The sequence below is a fragment of the Plectrocnemia conspersa genome, unplaced genomic scaffold, assembly GCF_051122295.1.
Source record: "Plectrocnemia conspersa isolate PC_06_02 unplaced genomic scaffold, ASM5112229v1 ptg000005l, whole genome shotgun sequence".
Lineage (NCBI taxonomy): Eukaryota > Metazoa > Arthropoda > Insecta > Trichoptera > Polycentropodidae > Plectrocnemia > Plectrocnemia conspersa.
In genome coordinates this window covers 757,115-777,328 of record NW_028277169.1, presented here as the reverse complement: position 1 = coordinate 777,328, position 20,214 = coordinate 757,115, and the positions used below count along the sequence as shown (strand labels likewise).

The following is a 20,214-nucleotide window of genomic DNA, read 5'->3' as shown; positions in this document are numbered from 1 at the left end:
AGTTCTGCATTCCACCAGCTGTCAGAATCGTCAATGCCATACCATTTTTTTTGTGTTAAGACACCATTGTTGATTATTGATTTGGGGTGATAGTTCCTTGAAATATTTTACTGCCGCGTCTTTCAGCATAACTAAAGTGCGCTTGTCAGTGAGTCGTAAAGGCTAACAGCGTTTTGCTTTATTGCGCTTTTATTGCATATTCGCGACATATTAATTCTCACGAAGAATGCGTAGGCTTTTTCCCTGGCCGTAAGATGTGAAAATTATTTCTATAATATAAAAAATAATTTTATTTCATCTTATTTTATTTTTACATCAAAATCGAGATGGAAATATAACTAATAATATTGCTGAGAAAAAAACTCAATGAATTTGTTTATGTGACCTTTTTTATCTCGTCATTGTTGTAAAAGTTATCCAAATAAATAAAAACCTGTAGGAGCAAGGTCAAATATATTTTCCGGATGTTTGATTATTTGAATTTTACAGCTACGCTCAAGTCATTTATTGTGTCAGTCTTTTAGAGAACTAACAATTATAGATAGTTTAATGCTTGCAATATACGGAAAGCATCTTTGTTATCAGACATTTTTTTAAATAGTTGTTCAATAGATCGATCTTCATTGAGAGGCCACACCATCTTGCAACAGTAGCTTCTTCGCTTCATATTACGCATATATTTAATCACCTAATTCAAAACCGTACGTTGTTTCTTCGACTTATAACTTAATCATACGTATCTGCTCGTATTGCAAGACATAAGTCATTAAGTCAAAATTGATTTAAAAATTTGCTAGTATTGCAAAATATTCGTGAACCAAGTTATTCGCAATCCGAGATTTCATTGTATATACGGTCTTGGTCTTGGCCATAATAATGGGCACCCCAATAAATGTGTTTTATCTAAAAATATCGTGAAAATATAAATAAAAATGAATTAATGTTGTTTTAGCTTTAATTACAGCAGCAGCCATTGTCAACTTGCAGTGGACGAAGACAATTTTCTCTCTTCAAAAAAAAACAATTAAATCGAAATACTGAAAAATTTTCATATTTCCAAAATGACCAAATTGGCCAAATGTTACTATACTGAGCTTGGGATGATGTTTAACTATAATCATATTTAAAAATAATGTTACTTGAACTCGACAATCCGCATCAGATAGTAGCGGGGAAGACAAGACTACATACAAAGCGATCATCAGTCAGTTTGCTGGTAGCGTATAAAAATATGTATGTGCTATGTTAAGAATATTTAAGGAGTTCCATTATGTTGTGCAAAATATATTATACAAGGGCTCATTCAAATATATGAAGTTCTGGTTCCGAGAACCCCTCCCTTCTAAATTCCATTGAAAACAGATTCGAGCAAATCTGACACTCAGTTTTAATCATCGCCGATGCTTTGCCTTTTGCTGGTCAGGCCCACACGGTATACTCCTCCGAAGAAAGACCTTTATCGGCGCCCCTCAGAACTACATCCGCAGAGATTAGATCCAGCACCACTACGTCCTCCAGAGGTTCGACGGAGCACACTTATGTAACCACTGTGTCTCCAGATACTATCTAATATAACTCATTTAAACAAATAATTCTTGTAAATTTTAAAAGCCTGAATTACTCCTTTTTCGTCACCCACTCACATGTAAAATTCCGAAATAGAAAATGTAACAAGAAAAAGGTAGCGAAATGAATTGGAGGGAGAGTTGATAGTGTTGATATTAATGAAAAAGGCAGTTTATAAGTCATGATTTTCATATATTATAATCATCGTAATACAATAATCGTTAATAAAAGACAATTTTAAATACTTGTAGGTTAAGTCGAATAAATGGCGGACACGTTTTTACATTTTATTTGTATTGAAAAATTATGGCACCCGCGGAGATGAAAGCTACACTTTAAAAAATATATTTAATATCGTCAAAATTGGACAGTTCAATCGCCAATCGCCATTTTTGGCGACTGATAACACTGGACAACAATTTTAAACCGTTCGGTTATTTAAGTCACAAAAATTGAAATAGCTCAAAAAGTAGACGAAAAAAATTTATTAATTTATTTTAGATAAAAAATCTAGCATGTTTTTATAAATATAGAACAACCCTCTTTTATCAACGCAGGGATGGACGTTTTGGTTTGATTACAATGAGACAATATTTGATTATTCAAACGATACACTTGTTTTCAGTCCAATTTGTTTACACTAATGAAAAGAAAGGCTAAAACCTTTTCCAATATTAGTGGATACAGTAAACCCTGTTATTTCAAAACAGTACTGAACTCTCGAAATTTATGTAACAGCGTCCACACTAAATGAGTAAAACCGCTGGTCGGTTTCAAAGTCATCGTCAGCTGCAGTGTTTTATTGTTTTCGATTTATGACTTAATTTTTAACACAAACTTATGGCATCGGTGCAAAAATCAACTCAAACTAAGAGTTATAACTAGGAATGTATATCAATTTTCTAATTTAACCGAGTTTAACTGTATTTTAACGAAGCTTTGTTGTCCAGTGTAAGCAAAATTTCATTACTTCTTGCGCAGCTCCACAGTAACTTAGAATCTAATTTTGGCACACTACCACGTAAAAATATCATGCTGGAATTATAGTTTTAAGATTAATTTGTTATTATTACAATTGTCGAGTGTGCAGCATCATATTATACAACATATGAGTTATTACGTAATAAAAAAACATATCAAAATAAATATGCACCAAAATAAAAATATACATGATCTAACTAACATAATAATAATACATAATAAAAAAAATGTAAATTCTTCAAAATATAAAATATGGCATATTAATAAGTAAATAATAAAAAAAACCTAAGAATATAATGTGTACGTTCACCAATAAGTGCACACGAACACGGCCAAGCTAATTAAATAAAAAAGTATAAAAAAGTATTCATTAAATATGATTGTTTTCAATGCTAAAAAATTAAGCAAACCTCTTAGCCTAAATTTCTATAAAGTATATCATCTTGCTATTCATATCCACTTTATTATAAAACGCGTCATACAAGTTTATAACATATTTTTTACACATTCATATATACCAATGAATGTGTATACGCATAAAATGGCAACTATTATTATTATTATCTTTATTATTATAAAAAAGTAAGGAATTCGTAACTGTTTTAAATCGATGTCGCTTAAAAGTCGTTAAGGCCTGTAATTTTTACCTTCGAAAATGTGTGCGTATTTAATTTAACGCTAATTTAACACGAGTAAGGAATTTTTAAAAAATTCCCATTAATATAACATATACATATAATATGTATGTGCATGCGTGTGAAGTATGTGAGTGAACATTTAAATCATGTCATTGTTACAAGTACTAGCTCGTTTTATATCTAAACATAAAAAAATACCGAATTTTATCCTAAAACCGTTCACTGGGTATCTATTTTATTTTTTGGCAAATTTTAGTCTAAATCAAATGCAATAATGCACACTACACGCGCACAGACACATTGTTACATATATTCTTCATTCACTTTGTGACAGTTCACTTTTTGGCAGTTGGTGGGTTAATCTGTTTCCGATTCTCTTGTAATGGCACCTGAAATTACAAGACGTATGTTTAATGATTAAAAATACAACATCCGATTAATTTAAATATATTTCTGAAATAAAATGGCTTTGGGAAGACCTGAAAGCGATAACATTTTAACTGCACTCTTCCACAGAATGTGAAAAATTAAATAAAATAAAGTTATTAACTTTATTTTATTTAATTTTTCATATGTATAGACTAGGCACCCAAACAAAATTTGCTTTCAACTGTATTTTGTGAATTTAACGAAATCAGCTAATCAAACTTTTTTCCCATACCTTTTTAATGCCTTAATTTCATCACCACTTTCATTAATAACAGGATCATATTCTTCTATCTGCATTTCTTCTCGAATTTTATAATATGATGCTTGACATTTTTCTAATTGTTTTTTTTTAATTCAGCAGATTGCTATGTGGAACAATCGTATTGAATAAATTATTATATTTACATGGGCTTTTCATTTAAATTTTGAAATAAAAATTAGCTATGTTTAGAAAGATCACATATTACTTTAAAAAAAAAATTTGTTATATTTTTTTATACTTTTTTATATAATTTATACACTTTTATTTTTTTAAATTTTTATTTTTATGTGTAATACTTCCAAAAAAAAACTTAAATAGTAAAAAAAAAAAACATAAAATTATTTAAAACTATAATACAATTTTAGTTTCATACGAAATGTTTTTTTTTGCACGCTACTGTATAATTTTAAAAAAATAGCAGCCAGTCCTGTATCAGCACTTGAATTTTCAGTGGCAGGTATAGTGTTAATATAATCGTACTGCGGGGTTTTTAAATATATTATTTTAAATAAACTCTACCGTAGCTCTCTGATCTTCCATTCTGCCGCCTTGCATCCTCATAATGAGCGAGAAAAAATCTTCATCTGGGACTGTCACCGCTTTGTTTGCTGCATTGGCGGCGTTCGTCCTCGGCAACTCTGACCTCTGATCTTCCAACCTTGATCCCTATTTGGAATAAAAAATTATTAGTAAGCTTCCGAGACTATAATACTGACTAAAATAATTAGGTTATACTTGAACTCGGGCCAACATATCCAAAAATTCATCATCGGGCTTTTCAGTCGTCGACTTGCCTTGTTGACTCGTCGTAGCTAGCTTTTTAGGTGGATTCAGACAAGCACGTTGAGAATCTATTCGTTCGGATTGCAGATCCAAGATCATCTCCAGCATAGCCTCGCAGTTGGTGCTGAGTAAGCCAGAAAGAAAGAAAATCAATCACAAAACTAGTTTAATAATACGCAAGCAATTTTTACAATTTAAAAAAATTCACCGCCATCATCGCAAACGTAAATTTAAAAATAAAAATTTACATTACGGCTCCAGTCTATGCCAAGAATTTGTTTAGCAAAGATAACCGCAGCAGTGCCCTAACGTCCAATCTCAAAACACTCACCTAACATTTTGCTTATTGTCATTGCTAGTGGATCTTTGTAACTTGGATTGTTGCTTCGGAGCTTTCATCATATGGTTTTCTTTTCCAGCTTGACCGAGAGTCGCTCTCTGATCGTCCATTCGCTCCGACTGGCAACGGCTGAGCAGGTCGAAGAACGACTCAGGCGGTCCGTCTTCAGACTGTCCTTTGAGCAAAGCTTTGTGTGTCGACTTCTTCGACTGACCGGCGTGTGACGGTTTAGCCTCCGGTGTGAGCTGATGAAAAGTATACGAATGACGAATACGAAGCGGCAATGAAATTTAACTAGCAAGCAATTAACAAAAACCTGCAAAAGACTTAGCTGCTCCATCGACTGCCTTCTAACTCTGGAAGTCAAAATGTTGTCGCAAGTAGCGCTGTTGTTTGCGTTTCCGATGTCTTCGATCATATCACTCCCAGTGGGTGAGTCGAGTGGCGGAAGACCAAGGACCTTGCGTAGATCGCTCATGTTCAGTTGCGCTGTTGCGATACCGAGCGAATCGCCCAACTGTAAAATAACAATATTTTAAAATTAACTTTTATATGATCATTCGCTAGTTATTTCGTCATCCGAGTTCAATGGCATAAAAAATAATTCAACCCGAAAGTGACATTTATTATAATAGTTTTTTGACATCTTCCTTTGTGTCGTCAGAGCCAACATCTACGTGTTTGAACGTTTGTTGTTTATTCAATAGTTCAACTGCCAAGGACATTTCTTTGTGAATTTGTATTTTGTGCCTGCCTATTTTCGTACAATTAAGATCCAACAAATAACCGGGTGCATGACCGGATTCAATTCAAGATTTTGGAAAAATCATTAAGTATAAAAAAAATTATAACAGTCTATATCATGGACAATATCTTGAGACATTACAAGCAATATGCTAGCTTTACTAGCATTAACAGAAAATGCTTCAAATCTATGTAGACAATGCTATGTTCGTACAGCACTGAAAATGCAAAAAGGTGTGTATATATTTTAAGGTTTTGCGGCCCGAGGGGTGTAACATCGCAGCCAGAAAGAGACGCCAGAACGCTGGTAACAATTTATTCATTATTACATATATCGAAACAAACTATTGTAGAGTTGTACAGGCGGCCCTCGACTTTCAAACGTTCGACTTTCGCTATTTCGCACACTTTAAAAAAAAAAACATTTTTTTTAAATTTAAATTTTTTTTTAAAAAAATTATAAACATGAGTGAGAAACGGAAAAACTTCAGTGTTGATGCGAGCAAAAAGAAATCAAGGACTCATAAACTTCACAAAGATGGACAGATTATTAGACATTCTGATAGCGGTGAATCTTTTGCTTCAATCGAACGTTCGTATGAAACAAACAGGTCTACGATATGTTCAATTTTGCAAAAAAAAAATATAATTAAGGAATACGTTCAAAATTGTGGAAATTAAAGATATATTTCCACAATCTTTAAAGAATATGGAGAATATTCCTCTAGCCAAATATTTAATGTAGATGAGACAGGTTTATTTTGGAAAACTCTTTAACAATGAAAAACATGAATGAAGCCTTCACGCATCTTGACAAATTTTTAAATATTATGGAAGATTGTGAACCCAATGGAGAACGCATATCTCAAGTGTGTAGGGCAATCAATAAAGACATAGCATGTTATGAAATACTATATGAAGAAAAGAAAAAGAATAGTGGAAAACAGTTAGCTTTTGATAACTTTTCAAAGGAATCACCCGCAAACCCCACTTAAACGCCTCTTAAACATCTTATATTTACTTGATAAATAAATATTTTAAAATACACAATTTCAATTTTTTTACTTCCCTCTACTTTCGAACATTCAACTTTCGCACACATTTTCAGGAACCAATTATGTGCGAAAGTCGAGGGCCGCCTGTATGTGCTTTTCAATGAGTGCTGATAGAGAACCTGGTGGAGGAATAATGTCCTTGAGATGGCCTTCTGAGGTCTCGTGTTGCTCGTCGCTGTTTGTCGTCTGTCGGCTGCCTCGTCTTCTTGCCGTTTGCCCCTCTACAGTGGGGTCAGGTCTTTTAAACCGCAGGTTGTGGAGGGCTCCAGCGAATCACAACCGTGTAGAAATCATTCGACCAATTATCGCGCTTTACATTCGACCAACGAAATATGTCCACACCCAGGCGCTCACGCATGTGTGGGAAAAAAGTCATTGTATTTTGGATGTTCCTGTATATTTGCAGGACAGCCCATACATGATAAAAATACGATTCTATACACGAAATTAAATTTTGTAGGCTCACATGCGGAAACACACAATTTTCACTATTTCGAATATTCCTCCAAGAACAGCTGTTCTTGGATCTGCGAGAAATGAATGCATATTTATACTATTTATATTTTGATTCATAAAAAAAATATTTAAATTATAAATTTTGATGGCTTTCAAAGATTATTATTTTTTGTGATAATATACTTTAATTTAAAGCAATAAAAGAATTCGTTTTTTTTTTGAACGATTACCTTTGAATAAATCGACCTGGAAGTGGTCAAATACTGAAATTTGCTAGATGAACAGATTTCGAAGGTCAAAGAATGCAAGGGTTGTCTTTTTTTGTCGTTCGAAGGCATATTGTTTGCACAACCATAATGCACAAAAATGTATGGATTCTCTGTATTTAAGATGGTAATAATGACATGTTTTGACACTTTGTTTATGAGTTTCTTAATGTCCAAAAGGAGGGTTTATTTTTAATTCAATTTCCAAAGTACGGTCACTCTACTCTCAAACCAGTGTGGATTTAGTATTGGTAACGTTCGGTGTGAACAAATTCGTGGAAAACTATGTGTGCATGCATGCGTACGAAGAAGAGAAGAAAAACGTTTTTTTTAGTGAAAAAAATACAATATTTATTCCACTGTTATTTATGATATTTTGCCACAAGTTGGGTAATTTTTCGATGCCTCTTTTGTAGAATTCTTGCGGTTTTAATTTAAAAATGTGGAATCTAGATGTTTTCAGTCATCATCTTTTAAATTGAAATTTTATTTTCGAAGCGAATGTTCCATAGACCGACAGTGCTGTCAGTAGAATAATGCGGTTGTGATAAAATTTTAGATCCACTTTCTTTATTATATCCTGTGTAATTTTCGCTGCATACGGTATTGCATTATCGTGTTGTAAGATTGCCGTTGATCATTAAGTAGGACTAATCTTTTTTTAATAATTCCGTCTCTCCAATTAAGTACAATAAAGTTTGGCTTTAATGGTATGACCAGGTTTTAATAATTCATAATGAATAACACCCGAAATATTCTACCAGACACCAAATTCAAAGATGATCGAAATGTTGGAACTGGAGTTTGGCCTAGAGAAAGCCATTATTCTTTTATGTGGAATCTCCATTAACATATTGTCCCAGAAATGGATCGGTTTCATACCTGTTCAGCAACAAAGAATAAATTGTCACACATTGATCCAAAATCGACGATGATAGACAATGCGGAACCCAAACTCCTACCGTTTTTTTTTGCCGAGCTTTTTCAAATGATCTTTTATCGTCGACCAGGACAGTCAATCCCTTCTGATAATTCTTTGAATGTTTTGCGCGGATCTAATAAACTAATTTAAAAACGAAATTTCTTTTAGCTTTACCTAATATATGTATTACGTGTAACATGACATTGTATATAGTTCATAAATATAGTTATTTTTAACTATAAAATATTCGATTACTCGAATATATTCGAATACATATGAATGATAAAAAAGTGCAAACGCACATAATTCTTTGTTATAAAAAATAGTTAAAAGTAGCTAGACTAATTATTTTAATATTTAAAACAGTAGAGCAAGTGTTTCAAAATTTAAATCAGTACGAAGTTTCATTTACAACTCAGTATACTCAAAAAATATTACCATTATAAATTATTTTAGAGAGTACACCCATACCTCGCTATACGGCCGCTCTTTATACGGCCTTTCGCTATAACGGCCCTCTTCAATTAAGGCACGTTTTAGGTTTACGGCCTAAAATGTTTCGCTATAACGGCAAAAAAACTTTTTTTCGATGTCGATTTTTTAAAAAATTTAAAAATAGATTTAATTTGCATAATTTTAAAATGAAAGGTGAAGCAGCTAGCGCTGATGAGGCCGCATCTAAGGAATATCCAAACATTTTAAAGGGAATTATTGAAAGAGGTGGTCATAAACCTGAATAAGTGTTTAATGTAGACGAAACAGGGCTTTATTGGAAGAGAATGCCTGATTGCACGTACATTTCAAAAACCGAAAAATCTGCGCCTGGTTATAAGGTGTCTAAAGAACGATTAACTTTGCTACTTGGTGCAAATACCGCGGGTGATTTTAAGCTAAAACTACTTTTAATATATTTGTCCGAAAATCCAAGGCCTCTTAAAGGACTAAATAAAAATCAATTACCCATCATATGGAGATCCAACAAGAAAGCTTGGATGACTAAAGGTACTTTAGAGGATTGGTTCAAAAATCACTTTTGCACAGAAGTGAAAAAATATTTGCGAGACAATAACTACAACAAGGCTTTGCTAATTTTGTATAATGCACCAGGGCATCCTACTAATTTATCCGAACTATCTGAAGATTTTATGATTGAGTACCTTCCGAAAAATACAACAGCTCTGATCCAACCAATGGATCAGGGTGCAATAGCCACTTTTAAGGCATATTACCTACGCCAAACTTTCCGACAACTTATAAGGGAAACCGATGGTAAATCTTCAATTAAAACATTTTGGAAAAACTATAACATCAAGAACGCTGTTGACAGCATCAGTGAATCATGGAAGGAATTAAAACTAACAACAATGAACCATGTTTGGAAAAAAATATGGCCAGAATGTGTAAAAAGTACTGATGCAGAAGTTAATTGCCTTCCTGAAATTAGGCAAAACATTTTGGATCTAGCACATGATCTCGACTTTGAAGGTTTGAACGAACGTGATGTGCTTGATCTACTTGAAGCTGATAGGGAACCCCTTTCATATAAGGAACTCATTCAGTTGCAAGCAGAACCGGCATTTGATGAAGAGACAGAGCCTGTTGTATCCAAACATCTAACATCAAAAAAATTGTCAACAGCTTTTTCCTATTTCGAACAAGGAATAAACATCTTCCTTGAAAACGATCCTGACGTCGAACGCAGCGCTAAAGTTTCTCGAGGAATTAACTCAGCCATTAGCTGTTATTAATCACTGAAGAACGAAAGAGACAAAAAGGCAAGACAAACAACATTGGACAATTTTTTTAAGCCAGGCCTATTCTTACCAGCGAAAAATGAGAACGACAGTGATCTGCAGGTTACCATTTCTTCATCGTCTTCAGATTAAAGCCATTTTAAAAAAAAATATGTATCTATTCATACACATATTTTATGTAACATGAAGTTGTTTCATTTTTGTTTATGGATTATTGTTGGTTTTTGGAGTCTGTTATAATTTTATGTACAAATGTATGTACTTGTTATGTATGTATTTTTGATTTAAATGAAATAAAAAGATAAAATGCATTTTAAATGATAAACCATGTTACATATTTAACAAATTTGGAACCGATCCCATTGAATTTGTATGAATTTGTATTAGAATAATTGATTCGTTATACGGCTTTTCGCTTAGTGGCCAAGTTTCGTGGAACGTATCTAGGCCGTAAAGCGAGGTATGAGTGTATTAACATTAAACATTATTTGTATTAATTTAAAAGCAACATTCAATTCCGGCCATTGAGAAAGTCCACAGCAGCACACAGAGGTATTAATTTAATGAAAGTTTGAATGTAAAAACTATATTTGGACTCACAGAACGAGCTCAATGGCATGGCGCAGAATCGTCTTGCAAAATGGGTTCAGCAGTATGTTGGGAAAGTTCCTCAAGGGTTGGAATAAAGTCGTTTTATACAACCAATTTATATATTTTTGCATTCATGGTGCCCTGGACGATATTTACAGAGCCCAATCCATTAACCGTCATGTCATGCACCCCCAGATCATCACATAGGGCAAGTGTTTGATGAATCGATTAATGAAATCTTTCGCTTTTTCTACGGCGCACAGTCGCTTACCATCTGCTCCAAACAAATTAGATTTGGATTCGTCGGAGAAAGCCACTCTTCTCCAATCTTCGACGGTCCAATGACGATGAGCTTTTGCCCATTCAAGGCAATTGTTTTTCATTTTCTCAATAAATAGTGTTTTTGTTTTGCTGGGTTTCCCGCTTTAAATCCAGCTTCAACCAAACGTTTATTCACTGTCCGACTCGAAATATTCAAGTTTGAAGTAGATTGCAATTCTGTTTGTATTTCAGCAGCAGTTTTGAATCGATTTTTTTTATTCTGCATTCTTCTCAAACAGACGTCATACGCTTCCGACCACCCCTTTGCACCCTCTCTAGAATTCCTGTTTCACGACATTTTTTAATAAATTTTCGAATAGCAGAACCACTAAGCCCCACTCTTCGCGCTATCTCTAGAATTGAAACCTTTTCTTCAAGATATGATATTATTTTAGAGTTTACCGTGATTGACATTTGTTTAGATCTCTCCATGATTTTGGGTTTGTCTTTACATAACCAAAGCTAAGGTGTAACTGAGGAGGCTTTACAAGTTAAATTATCGTGTAAATTATTACCACAGATGCACTCAATCATAAAAAAATACAATAGAACAAGTATAAAGGAAAGAATACATTTTAATAATGGAATTCATAATATATTGCCTATGAAACTTTCAATTGGCCACATCTGTAGTACGTAACTTTGTTTTTCGGGTTGGTCAGTTTTTGTTGTTTTTAGAAAGTTTCAAAATATTTCAATGCTAAAATGTATGTCTTTATAAACATCCGACACTTACACATTCAAATTAATGTGTTTAATTTTAATGCGGTTTGTGTTTTATTATTTTGATTATGGAGGCAAAAATTTTTTTTTTTTAATTTGAGTAAAAATGAAAGTGTTACCACCTATAGCAGTTTTAAAAAAATACAAAATCTACACATAAACGAAATTCACAATTGTAATTCACCTCTTTTGATATTTCATAATGCTTCTGAGCAAAATATAGAGCTTTTTCATGATTGCCCAAAGCAGCGTGGGCATTTCCGAGCGACCAACTTGCTCTGCCTTCGCCGACTCTGTCTCCGAGTTGCTGAGCAGCCGACAAATGTCTCACGTGATACTGCACTGCCAAAGAATACTCCCTTAACAGTGTGTAAGTATTGCCCAGCGAGTAACAAGCCTGAGCTTCTACAGCGACATCTCCCAATTCTTGCGCCAACACTAAAGTCCGTCTGGAACATCACAAATTAATAGTGTCAACGAACAAACCAAAAATATCAAGCTGAATGCAATATCCAGTCCTCACTTGTAATGTTCGGCAGCATTCTCAAACTGTCCTAGAAATATATGCGAATTTCCGAGGTTGCTGTTCGCTCTCCTCTCGGCCGCTTTGTCACCGAACTGCTGAGCAATCTGCAAACGCTCCGTGTGATACACAATGGCCTGAACAAAATCACCGAGCAAATAGCAAGTGTTGCCGAGATTACCGCAAGCCCTTCCGCAAGCTTGCTTATCACCCAATTCAGTCATCAAAGTCAAATTTTGTCTGAAAAGAGAGTTCAACATTAATTTATAAGCACAAAACACTTTTCTAATATTTATTAATTAATCATGTACTAACTCGTAATAGGACAGGGCTTGATTCAAGCAATCCCTAACCTCTTGGGGGAACTGCCCAGGGTCGTTTTGACCCACACGCCCCAGTTGTTTTCCTTGAGCGTGATAAACGTTTCCGAGGTTATAAAGAGCTCTACCTTCGCTCAAACGATCGCCCAGCTCGCGAGATATCTCCAAATGACGCTTACAGCACGTCACGGCATCATCAAACTTTCCCATTACTTTTAAAGTATTTCCAAGGTTACCAGATGACTTTGCTTCGCCGAGTTTGTCGCCCAGAGTTCTGAAAATATAAATAGCACTATCAGCAAATTTGTCAGATTTAGCAAAGAAATGAAACAAAGGTCAACCAACAAAACATTCATACTAATGCAGAAATGATAAATTAAGAATAAAAACCTAATGCGTTTTAACGTATTGATGACGTTTTCGTGAAATATGCTTCCTTCAAATTCAAACACACTAAAACGTCCTAAGAATGTTTACATTTAATTAGCTTTTACATGCCGATGTCTCTAATCAATTGAAAAACTCTAAAAACAAAAAATGAATATTATATCGATTTATATATGTATATATATATCGTAACATACTGTCTGATTTTACAAAACACAACAATATTTTTGCGCAATTCATTAATATATAGATTTAGATTAATATTTTTTTTAATTAATTATATATAATCATTAAATTATATTTTTCATATGTAATTTCAGTATATTCAATATATGTACTCTCTATGTGTTGACTTTTCAGCATCCACAACACTATCTATTATTGCAATACGCATTGATTTATTAATTATTGATTACAGTACTATAACTATGGAGGCAATCTTTTTATGAAAATCTACTCTAATAATTTAAGAAGTCTTTAAAATAAATCCAAACAGTATGTTCCATCGTTATGCATATACGTGGTTATTTCATAAATACTCCTAACATATTTGTCAACCGCTCACACATTCTAAAACGACAAATAATCTAAATACACTAACTGCTAATTAAACTAATCCACACATATTCAATCACACAAACACAAATAAGAAGAAAAAAATTCGACTAACTAACCTAGCTAAGGTTAAGTCATGCTTATGATACTTCATTGCTTTATTATAATCGCCGAGATAAAAATAAGCATTTCCTAGTTGGCTGTATATGGCACTCAATGTTCGCAGATCGTCTGTGCCGGCTTGTATGGCTGCTTGAAAGAACGCAACTCCGCCCCTACAGTCTCCGGCTTTGCATAGTCGCTCACCTTCTAACGCTAGTTCCAGACACATGGAGCCACCATCACAACTCTAAAATGATAAAACAAAACAGTTTTTAAAATGCAAAATTACTTTGTTTTAAAGCTTTCACTATCAATGGCAATTATGTAAATTTTTTAGTCCTTACATCAAAGAAGCGAAACGATTTTCAACCATAACACTTTACAGGCCGATTACACATCATGTGTGTCATATCCCGAACAATTGTTCACAGCTAGGGATTCCAATCCCGGGCCAAAATTTCGATCCCGGGATTTCGGTATTGCAATTAGTCGATCCCGGGATCCCGGGACCAGTCCCGGGATAATTTTCATGTTATTTTATCGATAAAAATAATTTAAAATGAATAATACAATATTTTTTTACATCCGTTTTTTATAACGTACAATGTTTAAAGTACGTATAATTTTAGTCTTGGACTTAAAATAGAAAATAATATAATAAAAATAAAAAAGGGAAGGTTTTATTTATTTATTTGAGAAGATAAAAAATTAACTTTTGACAATGTATGTACATATGTACATTCATAGACACAGTTAATGGAAAACATTATTTTGGAAAAAACTCACGAAGTAACATCAAAGCATCAAGTGTTTCATCATTTAGCCTTGATCTGATTTTGGTTCCTAAGCAGCTTACAGCTGAAGAAGCACGTTCAGACTCACAGCCTCAAAGATTCACAGATGACACGTGCAACTCGCGCAAGTTTGTATACGAAATATAACGATTTTGTCAATAATAATTCGATTGTGCTTGATAAATCAATCAATCCAAAAAATTCGGGATTATGTTTTATAATCCCGGGACTCATCGGGTATTGAAAATCGTTCGGGATCCCGGGATTGGAATCCCTATTCACAGCCAATGGCATATGTGTCATGTTTATTAACAAATATTTACATTTTTTTAAATTAATTGTTTAGCATCATGTTTTTTTTATATAAAATATAAACGTTGACCACACTTGCTTCTTAAACCCCAAGAAAATAGTTTTCGCCACCGTTTCAATGTTTTTCTGATAAAACAATAAGAAGCATACTGGTCTACGATATCTACCCCCTCGCATGCTTTTTGTGTAATTATAATAAATTCAATTATAGCCACAGATATTTTCACTGCTTCAACCAAGCCTTTTAGCCAAAACAAATAGTCTAACCATGTTAGTCTAACCACGCTAAAATCATAACTGCTTGATATCTACAAGTAATACTTTCTCCTTTTTTAATTAGGAATAACAAACCCAGTAAAATTACTTTTTAGAAGACTAGAAAGATATAAATAAGTGTAGTATCTATCGGTTTACACGTGAAAACCATCTACATCCGGTAAATATTGTTTTACATTATTAAATAAGGCTAAAACAATATTAGTTATAAAAGGATATTTTGAATTATCAAAATTTCTGATGTAATGTGTCCGAAATAAGGCAAAAAGTGAATCAATACTTTTGATATATACATTTTAAAAATATCCCAGAAAAATGGAAAGTTGCAACTATGACGAATAGAAATATATTTTGCAGGCCACAATCCCATATTTAAAATGACTCTAAGAAACGCTTTTATCCAATCAAGGTTAATTTTTAGTCCAATCATTCCATATTGACCTTCAAGATAATGTTGTGTTGGAAATTCTCATATTTGCGTATTTATTTGCTTTACAAACTATTTTGCTAATTAGGTCATCACTATAAAATTATCAATAGGCTGAATACAATTTGAAGAAACTAGAAGTCCAGAACTTTTATCATCTGACGAATATAGAAATTTAAAAGGCACACTATCATTGTCTTTTATAATTCTCCAATATAGAGTGGTGTTGCTCTTATTTGAGACGACACTATCGTTATTATTTAAATCAAATTTCTACTTTTGATTTAGTACATTAGACCTAATTTCAATACAACTTTTTTCATTGGAGGAGACTAAATCCAATATAAAATCCTCTTTATTACTATCAATAAAATACATATTATATTATCACAATCACTATATTTAGCTAATAGACTTTTTTTAAATATAATTTTAAATAATATTTACAAAAACAGCATATGTGACGGGGTGGGGGTAGGGGGTCTTTTAAAAAATGTGACATCACGAAGCCTAATGTATTTTTATTTATTGATTATTTTCAATAAAAGTTTTCCTAAAAAAATTCACCAAGCTCCAATGTGTCAGCGAGATTTATTTACAATATATGTATGCTTATGAATATTGAGTGCATTTTAGCCAGTTTAACTGTTATAGTGCTATTAGCACTATTTAGTTAGCGAAAACAGCGCTATAGCACAGCAAAATTCGAGTGTGCTGCTGGTACCAAAACCCGTGACCTCTGGGCTACTAGCCCTTACGAACTATGCTATTCCAAACTTATGTATCAATAGCAATAACTATGGGAAGACATTCTTTAAATAAATGTATGAAAGCTATAGTACATCGATAAAATAAACAATAAAGCTACCAGTGTTTATATTATGAAAGTCTTGAAAGATTTGAAATCCTCAATGCAAATTTGCCTAATTATTACACAAAATTTATCCCAAAATAGCAAATATAGAATGGGTAAATGACCGCGTTATTATGTGATGTTCAATAACATTAACTGAAAAAGATAGTTCAGGGACGTATTTAAATCACATTGACAATGAATAAAAATTTAAGAACGTTTCAGATATATTTTGACCCGAGTACAATAGCTTGAATACAAAATTGTTCCATATTCAGAGGTCAAACACCTAGTAATACTGATAAAAATACAACAGAATGAAGCGAGTCTATTACCCTTCAGGCACGTATGACGTGCATCGCACGCAAATCAAAAATCCCACACATAAAGACGGACGAAAACAGTGCCCTGTTTTATCATATATTTATAAGAGTAATTGTTTAGCGATTTCGTTCAAATAACATGATTACCATAAAAAATGGATTCAAGCTTTAGTTGCAAATATTTTTTTTATTCAAAGAAATGATCAATTTGTCGTTTTTTCAAAACTATGCATACTGTAAAAATATTTAGTTTATAGCCAATAGATGCCGGTTTCCAGCTACTACTATAATATTTCAAAGGAATTCATATATGTTTTTATGTTGGTGTAAGCAAAAAACACATAGTAGAATATTTCTAGACGGCATTCGGCACATTTCAATGATATCAAATTGTTGGCATACACAAAGGATATCAATTTTTGACACATTCAAGTCCCATAAAGAATGATCTTTATTAGGTTATATTTCAAAGTACAGTCGCCCCCCCCCCCCCCCCATTAGCGTTTTTTAACATTATTAGATAGTTTTGTTATTCCTTATTTTATGTCGATTTTTTTGAAAAAAAATCAGTGATCGGATTTTTTTTCTTTTCTTGACTATTTAAAAATTCCAAAAATTTAGAATTTTGTTTGCAAGTTTAATTTTTATGAAAGATATATTTTATAATGAATAATTAAATTTAAATAGCAAATTCCTTGAATTAAAATATAATAATAATAAGTAATAATAGAAAAATCAGGAAATCGTTATTTCCTATAATCGACGCTGTATTTTATAATGCAAATTTATTCAAAAACTAGAATCAAATGTGAAAAAATAATATAGAAAAAGTAATACGCGTGATTTACTCATTAAAATCTACAAAGAAATGTTTATTTGATTGCCAGAGACAACATTAAATATTTAATATAGTGTTATATTATAATTTCTAGCTGTAAATCTTGTAATCTAAATTATAAAATTTTCGGACATACTTTGTTTTGAAATTAAAATTGTAGCTGAATTAACTAAAATCGTTTTTTCATTCTTCACTCTTCATTCCGGCACGTCCGATAATATAATTGATTATGAAATAGATATGTATTTCCATAGTCTCGTAAATTCGCACATCTGTTAAAGATTAGAACTGTTTCTTTTAGGATAGACTTTGTCGGTCTCATATCTTGGAAGTATACCCTTAACTGTCATAAAAATAAGTATTACATACTCAAAACAATAAATAAAATGGGAATGCACATCTGCTTTGGGTTTTCAAAATAAGCTTTAAAATATTGACTGGAAAGATAATGAGTAGGGATAAATTGACATCCGTTTGTAAATTTCTTCATTTCGCCGACAAAAATGCGGAATATAATGGCCCGCCGTGGCTTCAAAAAATGTACCCCGTAATGGAAAAACTGTAACATAAATTTGAATTTATTTATAAACCTAATTTGAACATTTCGAACGACGAGTCCCTTACATTATGGAAAAGTTGTTTCTGATTCAAACAAGTTTTACGCTTGAAAGCTGCAAAGTACGATATAAAATCATTCGGAAAATGGGTATTAGTGAACTTTTGTAATTTATGCTGGAAAAACTATGGATTTATCGTGAGGTATTGCTCCAGAAAATTCCAATAAAACGACGACCATAGTTTTGAAGTTATTAGAGCCATGTGTAAATAATAGCCACACCTTATGGATGGACAATATTTATAACTGCCCAGATATGGCGAGTTTACTGAAAACAATATTTAGAACTGATTGCGTGGGCACCATTAAATTTAATAGTAAAAAACTGTCCAAAATCGGTAAAAAAAAAAATAAAAAAGGGAGAGGTTATTGCACAACATTCTGGTCCTGTATCAATGATGAAATGGTGTGATAAGAAAAATGTGAGCATGGTATCAATTTTCCACAAACATGAAATGATTCACACAACAATAAGGGGAAAGGAATCCATCAAACCAGACAGTGTACTCGAGTATAATAAGAAAATAGGCGATGTGGATTTACATAATCAATTTATGCAGTCCAATCGCTCAATGGAAACTCTTTAATAAGCCAAAATAAATCAAGCATGTCAAGTTCAATTAAATGGTAAAGTACGTCTTACTTTTTATTCGATTATAACAATATTGTCCACACAAGTTCTTACTACAATGTCAAATGTAATGAAGTGTTATCTTGCAGTTTGCATGAATTCATCCAAAGAAAGCGACCAGAATTATGGAATAATAAATCTTGGATTTTGCACTTCGATATCCCGCAGACAGAGAGGAAATTGAAAGAACAATGTTTTGGACTATTGAAGAGATAAAAGTAAAATTCAACTGCAACTTTGGTGGTTAAAATACAAAATTTCCATTATTCTCTTTTCATAATTAAACAATTTACTAGTAACATTATTAAAAGAAAATAATTGAAAAAATTATGTTCATGTCTCATGAAAAAATATATAAAATAACTTTTCAATTTTGATGTGGAGTCGAAACAAAACCGCCAATGAGATAACGGGCCGAAGCAGCACGAGAGACCGGACACGTATCGCTGCGCCTATTAAGGATAGGCGCATTAAGGAGAAGGCCGCGGCCATTAGCGGGTGGGTTGAGTCACGTTGAATCACCGATAGTGACTATCGCTCTCACCTGGCTGTCGCCGGTCAGATTCTCGGCGCTGGCGCTCATCGACATGTTGGCGTAGATCGAACGGGCCCTCACTCATTCATTGCGGAGACAAACAAACGCTAGCCCACAAAACGACGACGCTCAGCACCCGACAGCCGAAGTGACTAACGGTGTTGCTAGAGATAAAAATTATTAGTCGATTATTTCGATTAGACAATATGACTGAAAAATATTTTTGCTTTATTTAAATAATTTATAAAATTATTGCAAATATTATTTTTCGATTATATTGTTTTATTATTTGCCGACGATATATTATTCCTTTTAGAATTGTATTCTTTATCGGACGTTGTAAATCATACTAGCTAGATTTATTTTACTTACCTATGTCCTAAATAAGGAGAATAGCCGCTTTTCCAAATCACTGCCGGAGGTTCTTCTTCTACAGGGTTCCCCAACGTGGGACGTATGCCTCACCGGTGAGGCACCACGCCTCAGATGGGAGACCTCGGCAATTATCAACTATTCCATATATTATATATTTATTTATTAGATTTCCGATTACTTTGAAGTATTCTTTTTTTAAATGCATTCTCGGAGAGCTCGTTCAATACTAATACATAGGTACCCACGTTATAAATTATGTCAGAAAAATATTTACAACAACAATTTTGAAAAGTTTTACTTCCTCCAACAATGTGAAGTGACTAACTTGTTATTCTCAACCATCTGAAAATTCTATTAGCTGATTTTAAGGAACGATTTGCTGATTTGAAAGAGATTGATTTTCCAACTTGGATGATGCAGCCAATGTTAGTGGATTTGATTGATATTTCAAATATGCGGTATCAAGAAGAACTAGCAAAAATGCAAAATGATGATTAGGTCAAAAGTGTATTTAAT

General features: G+C 33.0%; 1 protein-coding gene across 1 annotated transcript; it reads right to left on the bottom strand.

The window, feature by feature from the left end:
* Window positions 1-1,737: 1,737 nt before the first annotated feature.
* Window positions 1,738-19,477, bottom strand: pins (G-protein-signaling modulator pins). The gene is made up of 10 exons (XM_088185485.1): window positions 19,333-19,477; window positions 13,736-13,965; window positions 12,670-12,948; window positions 12,355-12,594; window positions 12,016-12,280; window positions 5,316-5,516; window positions 4,991-5,244; window positions 4,612-4,783; window positions 4,396-4,542; window positions 1,738-3,574 (listed from the first exon to the last, which is right to left on the bottom strand). Exons 1-10 carry the CDS (start codon window positions 19,375-19,377, stop codon window positions 3,521-3,523), a joined length of 1,887 nt encoding a protein of 628 aa, XP_088041611.1. The 5' UTR covers window positions 19,378-19,477; the 3' UTR covers window positions 1,738-3,520.
* Between the last annotated feature and the right edge of the window lie 737 nt (window positions 19,478-20,214).